The 19706-nt window shown below is 47.3% G+C and overlaps 1 protein-coding gene across 1 annotated transcript; it reads left to right on the top strand.

The window, feature by feature from the left end:
* The first annotated feature begins 13698 nt into the window (after nucleotides 1–13698).
* On the top strand, nucleotides 13699–18832 carry LOC136491050 (cytokinin dehydrogenase 8-like). Its single transcript, XM_066487257.1, has 5 exons — nucleotides 13699–14534; nucleotides 14781–14908; nucleotides 15076–15345; nucleotides 15511–15773; nucleotides 18267–18832. Exons 1-5 carry the CDS (start codon nucleotides 13946–13948, stop codon nucleotides 18598–18600), a joined length of 1584 nt encoding a protein of 527 aa, XP_066343354.1. The 5' UTR covers nucleotides 13699–13945; the 3' UTR covers nucleotides 18601–18832.
* The last annotated feature ends 874 nt before the right edge of the window (nucleotides 18833–19706 follow it).

Raw genomic sequence — 19706 nt, 5'->3', positions numbered from 1 at the left:
AGAATTTTGAAAATAACACAGGAAGCTTTGCTGGATTTGGAATCAGCAAGGTAGGGTGGCAGTGCCGCCCCCTGAGGCCGGCAGTGCCACCCTCAGTTGCTTCACTAGTTCATTTTCAACTTTCTTATTCTGGTTAAATTCTACTTCCAACAATGTCTATCCATCATCACAATTTCATAATCATAGTCTAAAATAGATATATGAAACCCTAGCCATGGATTTGAAAGATTAAGTATGAAAAACTTTAGAAACAATTTTGATAAATAAATCCAATCTATTCTAAACTTCATCATTTTAATGAGATTAAGTATAGCAGTTAGAATCTGCTAGGGGTGCCATTAATGGTCCCATGGGTGGTATTGTCGCTCTTCCCAAATCATCCAACCGGTGAAATTCAAAATCACTTCGATTTAATCATCAAAATCCTTTCTAAACCCTTCTACTCTCCCTAGAAACAAAAATCCATGACTAAAACCTTCACATTGCACAGATCAAATGGGGTTAGGGTTTCACTTTGCTTCCAAAATGATGGAATGGAGGGAGAAGAGGAGAAGGGGCTTGGCCAAGAGCTTCCTGTAGGGGGCCAGTGACGAGGAGACTTGGCCAACTGTAGGGGCAGCACTGCTGGGGTGGCAGACCACAAGGAACGGCGATGGTGCATGCTTGAGAGAGAAAGAGAGAGAAGCACGGACGTCGGTGTTGGCTGGGAGAGAAGGAGAGAGTTGGGTCGGGGGCCAGAGAATGGAATAGATAGAAGAAAACGGGCCCCGTAACCCAGTCAAAATTAGTAGAAAACGGCCCAGTTTTCATAGGACGACACTGCCGGCCATTATGGGCGGCACTACCGCCCTACCAATTTTGCAAGGATTATGCTAAGACTTTATGACCTCCTTTACCTCAGATATGGATATATATTATCTAAATATCATGACCAATAAGTAATCAATAATACAGACAATGGTCATGACACTTAGTTGTCCTTTTGAAATGGTTTTGAAACATAATATAATATCTTTTTAAATCATTTTCCTATGTCGCTAGGTTGTCAAACCGAGGTGTGCCATATTTCAAACCATGTTACGAGAATCAAGTATATTTAGCTCACTACGTAAAGCACAAAACCTTGACTCATCGAGAGGCTTAGTGAAGATATCGGCTAGTTGTTTTTTGGTGCTCACATGATGAATTTCGATATCTCCTTTGGTTTCGTGGTCTCTCAGGAAGTGATGTCGGATGTCTATATGTTTGGTTCTTGAGTGGCCTACGGGATTGTTTGCAAGCTTTATGGCACTTTTATTGTCACACAAGAGTGGGATTTTGGTGAATTGACATCCGAAATCATGAAGGGTTTGCCTCATCCAAAGTAGTTGAGCACAACATGCACCGGCTGCAACATACTCGGCCTCGGTGGTGGAAAGGGCTACACAATTTTGCTTCTTTGAACTCCAAGACATTAGGGACCGTCCAAGGAATTAACATGTCCCCGAAGTGCTTTTTCTATCTACCTTGCAACCGGTATAATCAGAATCCGAATAGCTAAGTAGATTGAACTTGGAGCTCTTGGGACACCACAAACCAAGGTTAGGAGTGTGTACTAAATATCTCAAGATTCTTTTAACAGCCACTAAATGACACTCTTTCGGGTTGGCTTGAAATCTAGCACACATGTACACACTAAGCATTATGTCCAGCCTAGATGTACATAAGTAAAGTAGAGAGCCGATCATAGAGCGATATACCTTGATGTCCATGGCTTTCCCTTCTTCATTTAGATCAAGATATCCATTGGTTGGCATGAGAGTTTTGATAGGCTTGGCATTCATCATGTTGAATTTTTTTAGCATATCATAGGTGTACTTGGTTTGGCTAATGAACGTCCCTTCCTTCATTTGCTTGATTTAAAATTCAAGGAAGAACTTCAGCTCACCTATCATGAACATCTCAAATCTCTTAGTCATGATCCTACTAAACTCCTCACAATACACATGATTAGTACTACCAAATATTATGTCATCGACATATATTTGGCATACAAATATATCATTTCTAACTTTGTGAGTAAAGAGTGTGGGATCAACTTTGCCTATTTCAAAGCCTTGTTTGAGCAAGAATTCCTTAAGGCATTCATACCATGCTCTTGGTGCTTGCTTAAGCCCATAGAGCGCTTTTTGGAGTTTATAGACATGGTTGGGAACTTGGGATCTTCAAACCCCGGTGGTTGCTCCACATACACCAACTCTTGTATTGGGCCATTGAGGAATGCACTCTTGACATCCATTTAGTACAGCTTGAAGTCATGATGGGCAGCAAAGGCTAGAAGCATTAGAATTGCTTCAAGTCTTGTCACCGGTGCATATATTTCTTCAAAGTCCAAGCCTTCTACTTGAGTGAAGCTTTGGGCCACCAATCTTGCCTTGTTCCTTGTCACCATGCTATTTTTATCTTGCTTGTTGCGGAAGACCCACTTGGTACCAATGACATTTGTATTGGGCCTTTCCACCAAGTTCCACACTTAATTTCTCTCAAAGTTGTTGAGCTCTTCTTGCATGGCCATGACCCAATTCATATCTCCAAGTGCTTGTTCTACCTTGAGAGGTTCCAAAGAGGAAACAAACGAGTAACATTGACAAAAAATTGCTAAATGTGAATGAGTTGTTACCCCCTTTTGAATGCTCCCAAGGATATTGTCAATGGGGTGATCCCGTTGTATCATTTGACGTAGCCTTGGATGCTCAACACCTCCTAATTCTTCTTCTAGACTTTTAGCTTCTTCTTATTCAAAGATAGGCTCCAAGTTGAGCCCTTGAAGTGCTAGAGTAGGAGTTGAAGGAGCTGCTGCTAAGGTGGATGGGGCAGCACTGCCGCCCTGCTGATTTTCAGCAGGTGAGTGCTGCCTTTTTTGATGGAGTATGTCAGCAGAAATTTGTGCAGCAACAGCCTGGGGATCCTCATCATCAGTGGCTCGATCTTCTTGTGGCCTAATATAGCCTATAGCCATTTGCTTGATTGCCTCACATGGTGGATCCTTCTTTTCTACAACACTTGAATCAACTTGCTTCACTTGAGAGCCATTAGATTCATCAAATGTCACATCTACCATGACTTCAACTCTACCCATGGTTTTGTTGAAGACACGATAGGCATGCTCATTTGATCCATAACCAAGAAGAATGCCTTCATCAACTTTAGGTGTGAATTTAGAGGTTTTGGGCCTTTTGTTAAGTATAAAACACTTGCACCCAAACACTCTAAAGTATGACACCTTTGGTTTGGTACCGGTTAGAAGCTCATATGAAGTCTTCTTGAGTTTCTTGTGTAAGTAGAGGCGGTTGATGGCATGGCAAGCGGTGTTGATGGTGTCACTCCAAAAGAGGTCTGACGTCTTGTACTCATCTAGCATTGTCCTTGCCATATCAAGAAGTGTACGGTTCTTCCTCTCTACTACACCATTTTATTGAGGAGTGTAAGGAGTTGAAAACTCATGCTTGATGCCCTCATCGTCAAGAAACTTTTCAACTAGAGTGTTCTTGAATTTAGTCCCATTGTCACTTCTCATCTTCTTGATAGGAAGACCGAACTCCCTTTGTGTCCTTCTCACAAATATCTTGACTTTCTCTGGCACCTGGGACTTATCATAAACAAAGAACACCCAAGTGAAACGGGAATAATCATCAACAATAACTAGACCATATTTGTTACCCCTGATGCTTAGATAGGCGACCGGTCCAAAGAGATCCATATGAATCAACTCCAACGGTTGTGTGGTGGTCATGATGCTCTTTGGTGGGTGAGGTACACCTAATTGCTTTCCGGCTTGGCAAGCACTACAAATCCTGTCTTTCTCAAATTGAATATTGGTTAGTCCAAAGATGTGGTTGTCTTTTAGGAGTTTGGCCAAGTTCCTTATCCCAACATGAGCTAGTCGGCGATGCCATAGTCAACACATGCTAGATTTTACCACTAAATAGGTCTCAAGCCTAGCTTTACTTTTGCTAAAATCAACTAGGTAAAGCTTGTTCTTGAGGTAACCCGTAAAGACAATAGAGGAATCCTCTCTCTTAGAGACTTCCACACCCTTATCTGTGAAGAGACAATTGTAGCCCATCTCACACAATTGAGAGACGGACAACAGATTGTACTTCAAGGAATCAACATGTAAGACATTTATAATTGAATGATCAAGTGTAATAGCTACTTTACCAAGTCCAATCACACCCCCTTTTGAATTGTCACCAAATATGATATTCTCATCTAAGTTTGTAGCTGGGGAGTATGATGAGAACATACTCCTTTCTCCGGTCATATGATTTGTACAGCCGCTGTCAAGTACCCAACTTAACCCACCGGAGGAGTATGCCTGCAACACAAATTTAGTTCCTAGTTTTAGGTCCCCAAATATTCTTGGGGCCTTACATGCCAGTCACAAGAACTTTAGGAACCCAAATGAAAGAATTAAGATAAACATTTTGACCATTGCCAACAAACTTGGCAAACACTTACCCTTGTTGTTGTGCTATAAAACAAAGTTAGAATTCAAACATTGTTAAGGTGTTTTTGCCTTTGGTTGATAAGCATATCTATTTAGAGTGACCCAGATAGATTTGTTTGGTTTTTGGACAACCTGCTCAGGATGAGACACCTTCTTCTTGGGCTTGACATGAGCAGAGGAGGAGGAGGTGGTCTTCCCTTTTCTGTGGGGGGTGGCACTGCCACCCTTCACAGCGGCACTGTCGCCCATAGGCTACAGTGCTGCTCTAGGCTGGCCTTGTGCCACCATCTGTGTAGATCTATCTATACCTTCCTGCCCTTGGCTCATGAACTAAACACACTCATATCCATTGATTACCTTTCTCCCATTGGTTTTACCTCCATGAGTGTGCCCAAGCCCATCCTTGATGTGTGGATTTCTTCCATCTTTGTATTGCGGCCTCTTTGGTTGTTCAACTTTGCCACTAGCAGATTTCTTACTTTCCATGCACCTTTTGCCTAACATAGCATTGAGCCTAGCAATCTCCTTTTTCATAACCTCCATGTTTGCAAGGTTAGTGGAATGAACATTTAAGTTAAGATTATAGCATTTTCTACACCCTTGGCTAGTGGAGGGAATAGAAATGTCATTTGTATTAGAGGGTAGTGGGGTGCTCTCCCATAGAAGATTATATTGCTCCTCAAGTTTGTTGTGCTTTTCAACTAAGACACAATACTTGTCATTGAGTGCAATATTTGCCTTCTTTGTGAGAGCATGTTCTCTTTGTTCTTAGGCCATGGCCTTGCTCAAAGAGTCCATCTCACTCCTCTCTAACTCAAGAGCTTCCTTGCAGCCAATATACATCTTTTCGGTTTCCTCAAGATTTTCATCTCTATCGGCTAGCTCAGCTTTGACACTTTCTAATTCCTCCATTAGATTTATGATGAAGAGCTTGGTCTTAGGATCCAAATTTTTAGTCAATTTAGCATATTTCTCAACATCACTAGAATCACTAAGTTCACTACTAGAGATGTCACTAGGTGGTGGAGGAGATTTGGCTCTTCGTTTTACCTTCTCACCCTTTGCCATAAGACAAATGTGAGTGGAGTGGTGGTCATCATCATCGGACATGTTATTGAAGAGCCTTGGTGTAGAGGATGGCTTTTGAATGGCCATGGTTGCAACATTCACATCCTCATCACTTGACTCCTTAGTTGAGTCCCATTCATGCCCAATGTGTGCCTCTCCCATTTGCTTATATCTCTTTTTGTGTTCATGCTTGCCTTCATTGTTGTCCCTCTTGTATTTATTGTCTTTCTTCTCTTAGGGACACTTAGCAATGAAATGTTCAGTGCTGCCACAATTGTAGCAAGTCCTCTTCTTCTTGTTTGGAAACCTTCTTTGCACTATTTTATACCCATTCCTTTTTAGCCCCTTGTGATAGTTCTTCATGAACAAAGCCATGTCATCAATCTTCATGTAATTAGCCCCATCATCTTCATCTTCACTTGAGGATGAACTTGGATCATCATTTTGTGGAGTTGACTTGATTTCCTTGGGCTGACTTGTTGATGTTTGCTTGCTGCCCTTTGCCTTGTTGGAGGTGCCTTGATTGCTTGATTTATTGGCCTTGAGAGCTACTTCCTTGATTTTTATGCCTTCTAGCTTGGCTTGCAACTCACCAAGTCTTCTCCTCTCATTGGCTTCTTCTCTTTGCATGTCAAATGTCAACAATCTTCCAAGCACATCATTTGGTGTGAAGTGCTCAAACTTCTTCTTATCTCTAATCAAGGTAACTACGGTCTCATTTCTTGGTGAGTAGGCTTCCAACATAACCTTCACTACTTTGTGATCATCAAGCTCATCACATCCATAGCCTCTAATCTTGCCCATCAAGATCATCAATCTATCAAACATCTCTTATGGTCCCTCTCCATCAACAATCACGAACCTATTGAGCTTAGCCATCAACAAATCAATCTTTGCTTTTCTCACTTTATCAACACCTTCATGTGCTAGATGCAAAGTGTCCTAAATCTGCTATGCAACATTGACATTCATCACTCGGTTGTACTCATTTCCATCCAAGGCACTAAGAAGAATGCTAGTGGCTTGGCCATTGAGATGGACAACAGCTAACTCCTCATTTGTTGGCTCTTCGGGATCTTCTGGTGGCTACAATCCATTCACCACAATCTCCTAAAGACTGGGGTGAAGACCTACAAGATAGGCACTCATCAAGTGCTTCCACTTGGCAAAGTTTATCCCATCAAAATGAGGCAACTTGACCACAGGTACATTGATAAAGGACATTTTGATATGGTTAGACAAATAAGAATAATTAAATAATACGGTGGCATATTTGTTCTTGTTGTTGTTGCTGCCCTTGTCATTGCTACCCTTCTTCTTGTCCTTGCTCTTCACCTTCTTGCTATCTTTTGAAGCATGGTATGAGACATCATCATCTCCATCATCCGAGCTACTAGAGAGCTCACTAGATGATACATCATACTCATTCTTCTCTTCCTCTTGAGCTCTTGCTGACATTCTCTTGACTCTTGCCTCACTTGTGATTCTTCTAGCTTCTTTTCTCTTTTTCTTATCCTTGAGCCGCTGCTCTTCCTTCTCTTTTCTCTAACTTCTCTTGTTGCGATCCTGGTAGCTTTTCTTTCTTTTCTTGCCTTTCTTCTTTCGGCATCGGTGGTCTTGGCTTCTTTGGTGGTGGCATCACTTGCTGTCGACATGGACAACTCACTGCTGCTGCCGACATCCTCGATGTGCACACCACTTGCGTTTGCATCACGAACGGTCCTCGAACCTCCTCCTTCTTCCATACTTCATGCGGTGAAGCGTATACGAAACAACCTCACTCTGATACCACTTGTAGGATCTACAAGAAGATAAAAGGAGGCCTAGAGGGGGGTGAATAGGTCTATAAAAATTTAACTCAAAACTCTGTCAAAACAGAGGGCGGCACTGCCGCTCTTGAAAAATAAATCTAACACAGCTGAGATTATACAAAGATGAACCTGACCCCATTAGTTGCTTAATCCTATAATATAAAGATAAGATCTAGTTCAAAGACTGAATACCACAGAAACTCCACACAAGAGTGGACCGAGCAACCAAACCCTAACACCAGCTACCAAAGAGCTAAACCAGTAAATAAATAAGATGAAGCACATGAGACACAAGATTTATCCCATGGTTTAGCTCAGCATAAAGGTTTGCCTAAGTCCATGTTGTTGAGGAAGCCACAAAAGGCTTGGGCTTGCCACAAAGGCTTGCCTTACCCTCGTTCTCAAATCAAGAGGATGAACTCTTGAAGTGAGAGGTGATTTCTTAGCTCTGAGAATGAGGTTACAAACCTTTCAAGGCTACCACATGAGTTGGCAAGCTCAAGGGCGACGTCTAGCCGGCTAGGAGCAAGCTCCAAGAGTAACAAACTCTAGAACCGACGGCCAAACATGAATCAAATGCTCTTAGACTTTGGGAATCAGTGGATCTACTCTCCAATCGAGTTTTGCTGCCTTTTCTCTCACGTTTTAATGGTTGGAATCAAGGATTTATTTGAGGGATGAAGGAGCAATAATGGAGGAGAGAGGGTGAGCTTTGGTTCTATTCTATTTCGAGCAGAATGACTGAGTGAAGTAGATGACCGTTGTGGGCTGGGCCTGAAGGGTATAAATACCCCTTGGGTCCAACGACCAGTTAAGGGCGGCACTGCCACTCTTAATAGGGTAGCACTACCACCCTAGCCAAAATAGGTAAAGTTGAGGTAAAATTTGGCTGGCTGTTTTGACTAGGTGAGAGGATGTAAATATGAGAATTTAAGCATTTGATTCAATAGTTGACCAACTGTCCTAAAATCCCTCTTAATAGTACGGCTTTCCCTAAACTCAATTTCAAAACATAAAAGAATTTAAACCTTCTTTGAGCTAGGTCTAGCCACCTTTTGTAATTAGGACACCTACAACCTATACATCATCCTTATTTTTTGATTCCCTACTGGTCATCTCGATAAATCTCATTTGTCCTCTAATTTGGTGGTCATCAATACCCAAACCCACAATAGGACTTGATTGCACTTACAATTACACCGTGAAGCCATGGACTATGTTAATTGGACCGAGGCGACTCCACCAAGCTGAATTGAAGGCACGGGTCCAGCGACCATGGCAATAGAGGAATAGGGGAAGGCAGGCATGGCTTGGCTCGTCGCTGCCGTGGCACGACATGGCTGTCAACTCGATGCACAATCGCGCATGTGCTATAGGCCGCTAAGGAAACAACCAAACATGCTCAGGACGGTTGGCCACATTGCCATAACTCACAAACCGACGGTGGCTCGGCCCTACATGCCGCAGTGGATGGCACTGATCTGAGGAGGTAGCCGCACAGCGTCGCATCGAGCGTGGATGTGATGGCAATGCAGGCAGGGCAAGCCCTCATGCAGCAAGGCGACGTGCGAGCAGGGCCATGTGCTGGCCACAGCAGGCCAAGTGTGGCCACGCGTGCATGGTCCCACGCAGGCGAGCGTGAGGAGGCAGAGCGACTAGGTGGATGCGATGCGAGTAGTGTAAGGACACGATGCAACGCAGGCAGCAACACAGCTAAGCGACGGTAGTGGACTGGCCAGGGCAATGGCCCCATGACAATGGCGGTGGTGGCAGAGTAGCTAGGCCTGCTAGGCACGGCGTGCGCGCGCATGCGTGAATCGCGTGCTTGGATACAACAGCAAGTGGCAGTGGCCAGCAGTGCAGAGCTAGAGGCAGGACTGGCCAGCGCAGTGGGACGCATGCGGGCGTGCGCGTCGGCCGACCGGCACGGCGACACCGAGTACCGGGCACGGTGACCATGCCCAGACGCTGCAACCGTCTGGAAACGTGTCATGCATGCTTTTTAAAGCATCCCAAAAATCTAACTCAAAGCTTTAATTGCTAAACCACCTATCCCATTCTCAAGAAGGCATGTCCTGCTACTAAAACAAACCCTAAGACCATACCACTACTTAGCCCGATTCTTCTACAAAAATTGCCAAACTTAGCTTCGTCACAGCATTGTTCGACTTAGGAAATTCGACTAAGTCTCAAACGGTTTCACGTTGAATTTGATTTCCAAGCCATTCGATACGCTAGCTAGTGAATTCCATTCTCGACTGCAAGTATTTCATCATCACCAATGAAGCTTAAACTACAAACTTTATTAAAGTTTTGTATATGCGTTCTATAGCATTTTTGTTCCATAAATATTCGTTTAAAACCCTAACTGATATAACGCGACATGAAATATAACATTCGTTTCATGTTTCCGATGAACGTTTCGAGTTACATTGTCGATAGAATATCATCGGTAGTCCTCCGAGGGGTATCCCCCGAAGGTAGATTGATCGGCAGAGAGACGTGTAATCAAGAACAAGAAGGCAATAGAGACACACGAGTTAGACAGGTTCAGACCATCAGTATGATGTAATACCCTACTCCTGTGGTCTATTGGTTTGTATTGGCTATTGTATGATATTACGTGAGTTTGGAGGGGGTCCCTGCCAACCTTATATAGTTCAGAGGGCAGTGTTACAAGTCATTTAGATCTGAGAGATAACCAGAAAGTAAAATAGATTACAAGAATCTTGGGATCATACGTATCCTAACAGATCATGTAGTATCTTCAGGATATCTTCCCGATGTCTTTCGGGAGACGCCGAGCAGAGCTGTGCCCCATAAGGACCCACATATTGAGGGGCTAGCTTACCATGAACACCAAACCGATGCACCCCTCTCATAGGAGACACCTTGAGGTACACATAATCCCAACTGCAAATTGTATAGGCCTTCTTCGCTTGTCCATATAAGCTTTCTGTCGGCTCTGAGCTGCCTTCAAGTGACTCTAAATAATGCTTACTTGCTCTCGAGCCTCTTTGATGAAATCTGGCCCAAAATATCCACGGTCTCCTACTTCAACCTAGTTCAGTGGTGTCCTACATTTTTTCCCATATAGAGCTTCAAATGGTGCTATACGAATGCTTCCTTGGTAGCTATTATTGTAAGAAAACTTAGCTAACTTCAGGCATTCATCCCACTTTTCTGGATGCGGTGACCAAAGGCCCATGGCCTTGGGCCATCAGGGCTGGGGCTTCGATCATTTGGTCAACCACCACGTCTAGGGTGCCTATCCTCGTACTCCTCGGTGGTCCGACCGGGGCCCACGCCGCCCGCTCTTGTCGCCATTCGATGGACGTCATCATCGTGCTAAGTATGGCGCCGATTGTTGATGACACTATGAGCGTCATGGTTCGGCCCGAGCTGCTCGCGCATAGGTGGTCGGTGTGGAGCGGGCGCTGGATCGGGCTACGGTGTAGCCACGGCTTCCTGCTCCGCGCCCGACAACTGCTATGATGAGTGGATGGAGCGATTCGACTGGTGCGGCCCTAGTGCCCCGGTTGGGCAAGAGCCCGCGAGCGGGTGTCGCGATGCGGAGCTCTCTGCTTGCTGAATGATGGCGGTTTCCACCAGCGCCCGGAGGTTCCGGTGGATCACCTGCACCTGAGGGTCAGTAGGCTCGGGGAGTCCACGTAGAAGCATCACCGCAGTAGCGATGTTCTGGCCAGCTCGAGCAAACTGAGGGGGTCATCCCCTGTGTCTAGTATGTTATGCTGGACCTGACGAGCATGACCCTGAGCGCCGCTCACCAGGTTATGCGCATGTGGCGTAGCGTGATGCGCCGGGCGTGTCGACGCGGGTGGTGGCTGGCTCTACTGCCTTCATCGTAACTCCTCGCCGTGCTTCTACGCATGTGCTAGGGACTGCACATGGGGGTCTAGAGGGGTGTGAGTCTGTAGAGACTCCACTACCTCTGGTAGCTGTTCTGGGGCATCCGCCATAGCGCACTCCCAGAACAAAGGGTGGCCAGGTGCCATGACGTCATCGGTGCTGGAGCCGTCGTTTTTGACCTCGTCATCAACAAGGTCGTGGAAGGAGGCGGGGGCGTAGCCCGCCATCCCCATGAACTCAAAAGTGAGAGGGGCGGCGTCAGCATCCTTCAGAGCCCCCGTGCACATGTGTCCACGGGGGACGTGAAGCCATGGGGGAACCGGTCGTATGGCGGTCACGGTAGGGACAACGGGGTCCCTTTGGAGAGCTGGCGGAAGGTGTTAAATAGTAAGTAAAGAACAATATGTACATCACACACCGTGGGGTTTGAGCCTAGCATGGGCTCGAGGCGAAGTGCGGGTGTCTTGACGTTGAGGTCGTCGAGTGGCCCAGGGCTGGTGGAGGGTGCTCATCCTCTAGTGGGCGCCGGGACAAGCGCCTCGTCGCTGAGGCGGAGTACGTCGAGTTGGTCGGCGACGAAGTCTAGACTCCCAAAGAGGAAGGTCTGGAGTGGCACGAAGACAGGAGGAACCCACATCTCGGCAAGTGGGAGCGTGAGAAACTCCAGCGAGCCAAAGCGAATTGTATCGCTCGAGCCAGTCATGCTGAAGATGGTAGAAAGGTGGGCCATCCGATGACCAAAAGCGTGAACGCACGACGTCTTCTCCACGAATGATGCCAACTGTCGGTGCGAAATATGGCCAACAAGTAAATATTTATAGTTTTGTTGTGCGCTGTGATCGGATGTGGCCTAGCATGCGATGACACAGGATTTATACTGGTTCAAGCAACGTGCCCTACATCCAGTTTCAGTCGGTCGGTGACTTTATTCCTGAGCCCAGGTACTCGAAGTTTGCTGTGGGGTTACAAACGAGCAAGGAATAAGAAGGGGGTGTTAGAGGCCCGGTCGGACTCTGATCCGAGTGGAAGAGAGTGACGGATGCTCAAACGTGCGCTAAGTATTGAAGCGTATGCTCTGTGTGTCTGAGCTTATCAGCTGTTGAGAGCATGTTGACTGTGTAGCTGTCGAGTTCTAGAGCCGTTGAGCCGTGTCCTTTTAGAAGAGAGCGCTTCCCCTTTTATAGATGAAGGAGATGGTCTTACAAGTCAAAGACAGAAAGGGAGAGAGTGTGTATGGATGCTACCTAGTCTTGTTGCCCACGCCGTCGGGTACGGCACGCCATCGTCCACCTTACTGTTCATGACCTGTTGTACCTGGCAGGCTGTACAATATTCGCCTGGGACGGCAAACGACGACACCCACAATACTGTTTTTGCTCTGACGCGTCTGGCAGGCTGTATAGTGTCCGTCTGACATGGCCTGACGGCACCGTCCTGCAAGTGCGCAGGGTATGGCAGGGTACGGCCCTTGGTATTGCGGTTGACTTGATCGTCTTACCTTATCTGCTCTGTCTGCTCCCCGGGCCCACACCGAGCAGGCGTCCTGGTCGGTTGTTCCCAGTCAGCCCCGACCATGTCGGTCGGGAAAGAGAGGCGAGCAAAGGTCCGACATATCCTCGGTCGGAGGAACAGGATTGGAGTCGGACTGCGGTCCCACCACGGCCAGGCCTTCCGGTTGGGGCTCCGACCAGGTCTCCTCACCGGAGGTACCGGTCGGGGACCGGATCGTGGTCTCGACCTGTCATTGTGTATCTGGGCCGGTCCAGACACGCCCTGTCGCTGCGCTGCCTGCTGGGCCAAATATTACAAGGAAACAGGTCTATTGAAAACCCCGGATTTATAAACCCAACAAACTTATAATTTGAAACAGAAGCAATACCATCGTACCTAGAAAACCAACAACAATAGACAAGTTCATCACCGTTGATTTCTCCCTGTCGATTCGATTTCAGCAGTTTATGGTGGGTATAGAGCTGATAGTGATCATCCACGGCCGTGAAGCAGCGGAACAAGCGTCACCTTGTCTCTGACGGCACCTGCTCGCTACCATGAGCGAAGAAGATATCACGTCTTGTTCGCTTGGCTGACAAGCTATGACTGAAAGTACCGTTAGCTAATTTATTATATGAAAAAAATATTATTCATTCGCTGAAAAGTTACGAATTATAAACGAAGCTAACATGGCGCTAGTCTGGTTCTGGTCCCCGCAAGAGGCGGAGCCCATCTGCATCAGTGTATGGATTACTGATCATTGCATGGCAATCGTCCAACATAGACACGTTTCGTGTTTATCGCCAGATCTCAGCGATCACCACCCAAATGCAAATGCGATGGCGAAGTACGGAGTAAAACGTAGGCAGGCGCGGGCCCGCGTACACTGACCCCGGTTTCCATTAGATTGTCGGGGCCCGGCCTCGGCAGCGACGACACCGGCTATATATAAACGCACGGCACTCCTCGGTGAGCTTCATGTCTTTGCCCCGTCACCCCTCTTATCTCCGCCCCCTCTCGTTGCTTCTCCCTTCCCGTTCCATCCGTCCACAGTTCTTGTGGGAACCCAGGGATCGATCTTGACGGGGACGTCGCGACCTTATTCTACCGATCCGTCTTGGCAAGCGGCAACCCAAATGCACATGCCCCTGTTAGCTCTCCAAGCTGCTACTAGCTACACGTTACAGAGCAAGAAACTATAGCTAGCTAGGTAGCCATGGAGCTCAACAAGGTGCTGTACATGTATGCCGGCATCGTGGCCCTGCTGCTCTGCTCCGCGGTGAACTTCATACAGAGCCCCTCCGACGTGTTCGGCCCCGTGGCGCTCCTGGAGCCGACACCCTCCGCGGCGCGCGACTTCGGCGCCGTGGTCTCCGAGGCGCCCATCGCGGTCATGCAGCCCGGGTCCCCCGCCGAGATCGCGCGGCTCCTGGGCGAGCTGTCCTCGGCGGCGGGGCCGGGGTCGAGGGCGGCCGTGGCGGCGCGCGGCGCGGGGCACTCGCTCCACGGGCAGGCCCAGGCGCGCGCCGGCATTGTGGTGGAGACGCGCGCCCTGCCGCGCCTCGTGGAGGTGGTGCGGCGCGGGGACGGAGACGGCGGTGGGGACGCCTACGCGGACGTGGGTGGCGGCGCGCTGTGGGTGGAGGTGCTGGAGGAGTGCCTGAGGGCCGGCCTGGCACCGCGGTCGTGGACGGACTACCTGTACCTGACGGTGGGCGGGACACTGTCGAACGGCGGCATCAGCGGGCAGGCGTTCAAGCACGGCCCGCAGATCAGCAACGTGCTGCAGCTGGAGGTGGTCACAGGTACGCCGTACGCACGGCCTCGCTGCGCGCATGCGCCATCTGCCGCCTAATCTCTCTCTCTCTCTCTCTCTCTCTCTCTCTCTCTCTCTCTCTCTCTCATTTTCTCTCTCTCTCTCGCTCTCCCTCTCCCTTTTCTTTGGGACTTTGGTGGAAGTGGGAGAAGAAAGGAAGGAAGGATACGGGTGATCAGTGACCTTTGTTTCTTTGCTGTTGTTTATGTGTTGCATGTCGTCCCGTCGGTTGCAGGCACAGGGGAGGTGGTGACATGCTCACCCACCCAGAGCCCGGAGCTTTTCTTCGCCGTTCTTGGTGGGCTTGGCCAGTTCGGTATCATAACCAGGGCAAGGATTCCGCTGCAAGTTGCTCCGCCCAAGGTACACACATATGCACACGCTTAGCTAGCCCTCCAGTAGCCGCAGAAATAGATCAAAAGAAAACTGGAAAGCTTGGTTCATCGATCATCTCCAACGCCTTTTGTAAAACTCAAGCAGCTTTGGCCGCTAATTTTCTATGGTTGCGTTGCGGTCCTGCTGATGATTAGGTGAGATGGGCGAGGGCCTTCTACGACAGCTTCGAGACGTTCACCAAGGACCAGGAGCTCCTGGTCTCAATGCCGGAGCTGGTGGACTACGTGGAGGGGTTCATGGTCCTGAACCAGCAGTCCCTGCACAGCTCCTCCGTCGCCTTCCCCGCCCCGGTCAACTTCAGCCCGGACTTCGGCTCCGACGACGGCAGCAGCAAGGTCGTCTACTACTGCATCGAGTTCGCGGTGCATGACTTCCAACAGCAAGACTCCACCGCTGCTGATCATGTCAGTCTCCTACCACTCACTCAGCAACGTAACAGCAGCCCCGTCGTCACGTTAGCGTCGTCAAAACAGTAACCGCGAGAAGGACCATTGGTTAATTATTGAGCACTGATGAAACGACCGGGGCCCTTGTGTGTGGCCTCCGAATTTTCCTTCCTCTGCGTGCAGGTTGTGGACCTGGTCTCGGGGAAGCTGAGCTATCTGAGGCCCCACGCGTACAGCGTGGAGGTGGCCTACTGGGATTTCCTCAACAGGGTGCGGATGGAGGAGGAGAGCCTCAGGAGCCGGGGCCTCTGGGACGTGCCGCACCCCTGGCTCAACCTCTTCGTGCCCAGGCATGGCGTCGCGCGGTTCAAGGACCTGCTCATGGACACCGTCACGCAGGGAGACTTCGAGGGGCTCGTCCTCGTCTACCCCCTCCTCACTGACAGGTGAGACCCACATCCACTCTATTTTTTGTTTTTTTAAATAAAAAAGCATGTTTGGTTGCTTGCATGAGCTAGTGGCTTATTAAGGATGGCTTAGCCATTAATCATAGTTGTTCATCATACTATATAGTAGGAGTATTGAGTATATTCATATAAGAAGTAAAAAGGGTTCACCAATTGTTTTTTTTTTTTTAAACTGATGGCCACGGCCCACGAGGGTAGCTAAAAGGGTCCCTTTCACAATAGTATGCAAGATTTGCCTGCGCAAAAAATCGTTTGGACGATGCGGCGTGTTCGCCTTTTCACCCACAGGGAATCTCAAAGTATTCCAAAAATATGAGACAAAAGCGCATGCCTTTTTCTCTTCTGGGTGATTTATGAACACGGCAGTTTGCACATCATCAAGTGCAGCCTAGCTTGAGGTTTAACAGCCTGTTCATTTCGGCTTATTCGCTCGTATCTGGCTTATAATCCACGGCTTGAACAGTGTTTTTCTCTCACACCAAACCAACCAGCAGTACTTTCAGCCATGGCTTATAAGCCAATTTAGCCGAAACGAACAGGCCGTAAGGTTTTGGCTTAGTAGCTTAGATTTGTTTGTTTTTTTTACTTTACCCTTATTTTCTCTTGCTTGGCATGTTGTTATCCTCCCAGAAATGGGTTGCCAACACCAGGCGCAACATGTTGGCCCAATTGTGACAATGCCATGGCATCTCTCTTCCGATTCTCCCTCACAGGCACAGACTCACAGGGGCCTCGTAGATGTCACCTCATAGGCTGTGTCCTTTCCCAGCAGGACAGCAGCACCTTTGCGTCGCTTGTCAATGGTCACACTCACTGACTCACACATCTTTAGGCACAGTGAAGTGAAAACTATAGGGACTTTTTAGAAGGCAGTAATCGCGCATGAATTTCACAGAACCGAGCAGAAATTTCACATCAAAGGGCTTGTTTAGTTCCAAAAAAATTTCTCAAAAAGTGTTGCAGTAGCCATCACATCAAATCTTGCGATACGTGTATGGAGCATTAAATGTAGACGAAAAAAAAACTAATTACACAGTTTGGTTGGAAATTACGAGACGAACGTTTTGAGCCTAATTAGTCTATGATTGAACACTAATTGCCAAATAAAAAACGAAAGTGCGAGACGAACGTTTTGAGCCTAATTAGTCCATGATTGAACACTAATTGTCAAATAAAAACGAAAGTGCTACAGTAGCCAACTTACCAAATTTCACGAACTAAACGCAGCCAAAATACAAGAATAGGAAAATTTTCGCGTGTTCCAAGTCCATAGCCTTTTTATTTTTCCTTTCAGAAAAGAAACTATAGTCTTTTTCTTCTTGTAAACCTTGCAATGCACAAGCCATGAAGCCAAGCCGTGTTGTCCTGGCCTGTCTACAAATTATTACAGGAGTCGGCTCTCCACAGCTACCCTAGCCTGGGAGTCTCCAGTATAAAACAGCGTGAGCTGTGAGCTGTGACCGTGAGCAATCGCCTAGCCTTTGGCCTTTGCTACCTTGCCTCGCGAGGGTATTCAGTGCAGTGCAGTCTCCTCAAATGGCAGTGCCAGTATGGTGCATTGGTGGCACCCTAGAGTGTTGAACTGTGTTCGCTGTTCACATCCTTTCCCGGCAATGGTCAAGCCCTTCCTGACTGACTTTGCTAGGAGAAAGCACCGTGGTAACATGATGGCGATTGCTCCCTCCGTCTAAAAAGGGCTGTAATTTTTTAGTTTTCTTCCAAATCAATCTATCTCAACTTTTTTACTAAATAATGTATCCTAAAATTAGTATATTTAATGTTATTAAATAGTTATCATGTGATATAGTTTATAGTGTATCTATATGTAGTCATAAATATCAACTACATCTTCTATAAATCTACAGGGCTAGTTTCTTTTAGTTTTGTTTGCTTGTGGGCAGCATGTGTCAAGCAACTCATGAACACCTCCTGCTCGTGAGGTTCAGAACTCGGGATTACCATGACCCATGGGTCTGTCACGTTCGCAGGCTCTATGCCGCTCTGCTCGCAGCAGACTAGCAGAGAGGATGCTTGCACGGCCTGCCTTTCTGCTGGTCAAATAGATTCTCTACTCTATTTATTTTCTAAAAGAAAATAACAAGATTCTCCGCACCCATCAAAACCCCTTCAGAGCTAACACGATCCAGGCGCTGAACACATGTTCTGCTTTTCCCAGACAGCGAATTTGCATCCTGCCACTCACTACCTGGCAGAGCCACAGGGGCCTCCAGCCGTCCACCCTGTCACGGCCTGGCTCCTCCTCCTCCTTGCCATTTCAGGAAGGCGTTGTAGGGCGCCACCACCGCCCGAAAACGTATAGCCGGACCAGATTTAGTAGCATCATCAATGGCATTAATGCTGCGTGCAGTACACTGTCGGATCATGAGCATCCTTTATGACTCGTCACATGCCAACTCGTCAGTCCTGCCGAGTGCTGATCTTCGCTTGGTGCGCTGCAATGTTTCGTTTCAGGTGGGACGGCAACACGTCGGCGGTGGTTCCGGCGTCGCCGGACGGGGTGATGTACGTCTTCAGCGTGCTCCGGTCGACGGACCCGGCGCGGTGCGGCCGCGCCTGCGTGGAGGGCATCCTGGAGCAGCACCGCCGGGTGGCCGACGAGGCCTGCCGGCGCCTCGGCGCCAAGCAGTACCTGGCGCGGCAGCCGTCGCGGGCGCACTGGCGCGAACACTTCGGGGCGGCGGCCTGGGACCGGTTCGTGGCCCGGAAGGCGCGCTTCGACCCCATGCACGTGCTTGGGCCGGGCCAGGGGATTTTCTCGTGGACCGACTCCGCGAGCCCGGTGTGACGGCGGCGGCGGCGGGCTTTGGTCCACTCACGACGTACTTAGTAGCGGAGGAAGTAACTAGGCTGATGAGTAGTGGATGGATGCTAGTTTAGATGAGATTATTATTATTGTTCAGGTGGAATTCCTATTTAGGTTAATCCTAGGTACTTTGTTGGCAAGAGGATCAAGGTAAAATGTTCATTCTTTTTTTGCTACTTCTTTTTGTGCTGTGTTTAGCTGATTAGTGGCCTCGGATCCTAAAAGTAGTTGTTTGGCTAGAAGAACAAAGAATTCCTCCTCTGGTTTCATTCCATTTCGACCATTGGAATGTCCATCGTTTTTTCTGCATGCCACTAGATTTTTTTTTTGGGCGACGAGCCACTAGATTTCATATCTATGTGAAAACGTATAAAACCAAGCGGAAAACCTAATTTGCGAGCCCTCCTCTCAATTAAACGTTAACTGGAGAGATCCTAAATCTCATTTGGTTTTATAAAAGCTAAGCGCCACAACTTGCTCTACCGTGAAGATAATAAGGGTAACTGCAAGAAAATAACGGTAGGATCAGAAGTTAAAACCAAACAAGTCCTTGGAACAAACAGAATGTCTCCCAGCGTTAATCCTTACGAGACATGCTACAAAAAATAATATGTTTCAATAAAAATAAAAATAAAAAGATCTAGCCACCAATTCTAAAGATAGTAATTACCATTGCTAACAATAACGACTATTTTTTTCCTTAGAAATTGTGCCGTTGTTAAAAATAACTTAAAGGAAACTCTTAAATTTATATCTAAATTACTCACTTCTGCTAATAAGAAACATAATCTAAAGTGACCCACAAATTTTGCGTTTGAATTACTCCTCCGTCTCTCATTGTACTAGACGCAACTAAAAAAAATGCAAAGACCAAGAAAGAGATTAATTACCGCTCGTTCCTAGAAACACCACATTCTCCGTAATGCGCCATTAAACAGATGTAATTTTTTAAATAACCTTAAATTGTATTTATACATGTTTCTAAATTATTCACTTCTATAACTATTGATATATAAAAGCATCTATTTCTATGTTCAGCAATCCTAAAAAGTGCTCCTTGAAAGACTAATATACCATCAATTCATCTA

Source organism: Miscanthus floridulus, chromosome 11 (genome assembly GCF_019320115.1).
Source record: "Miscanthus floridulus cultivar M001 chromosome 11, ASM1932011v1, whole genome shotgun sequence".
Classification (NCBI taxonomy): domain Eukaryota; kingdom Viridiplantae; phylum Streptophyta; class Magnoliopsida; order Poales; family Poaceae; genus Miscanthus; species Miscanthus floridulus.
The sequence above is the reverse complement of the archived record's forward strand: the minus strand, read 5'-3'. Positions and strand labels throughout refer to the sequence as shown.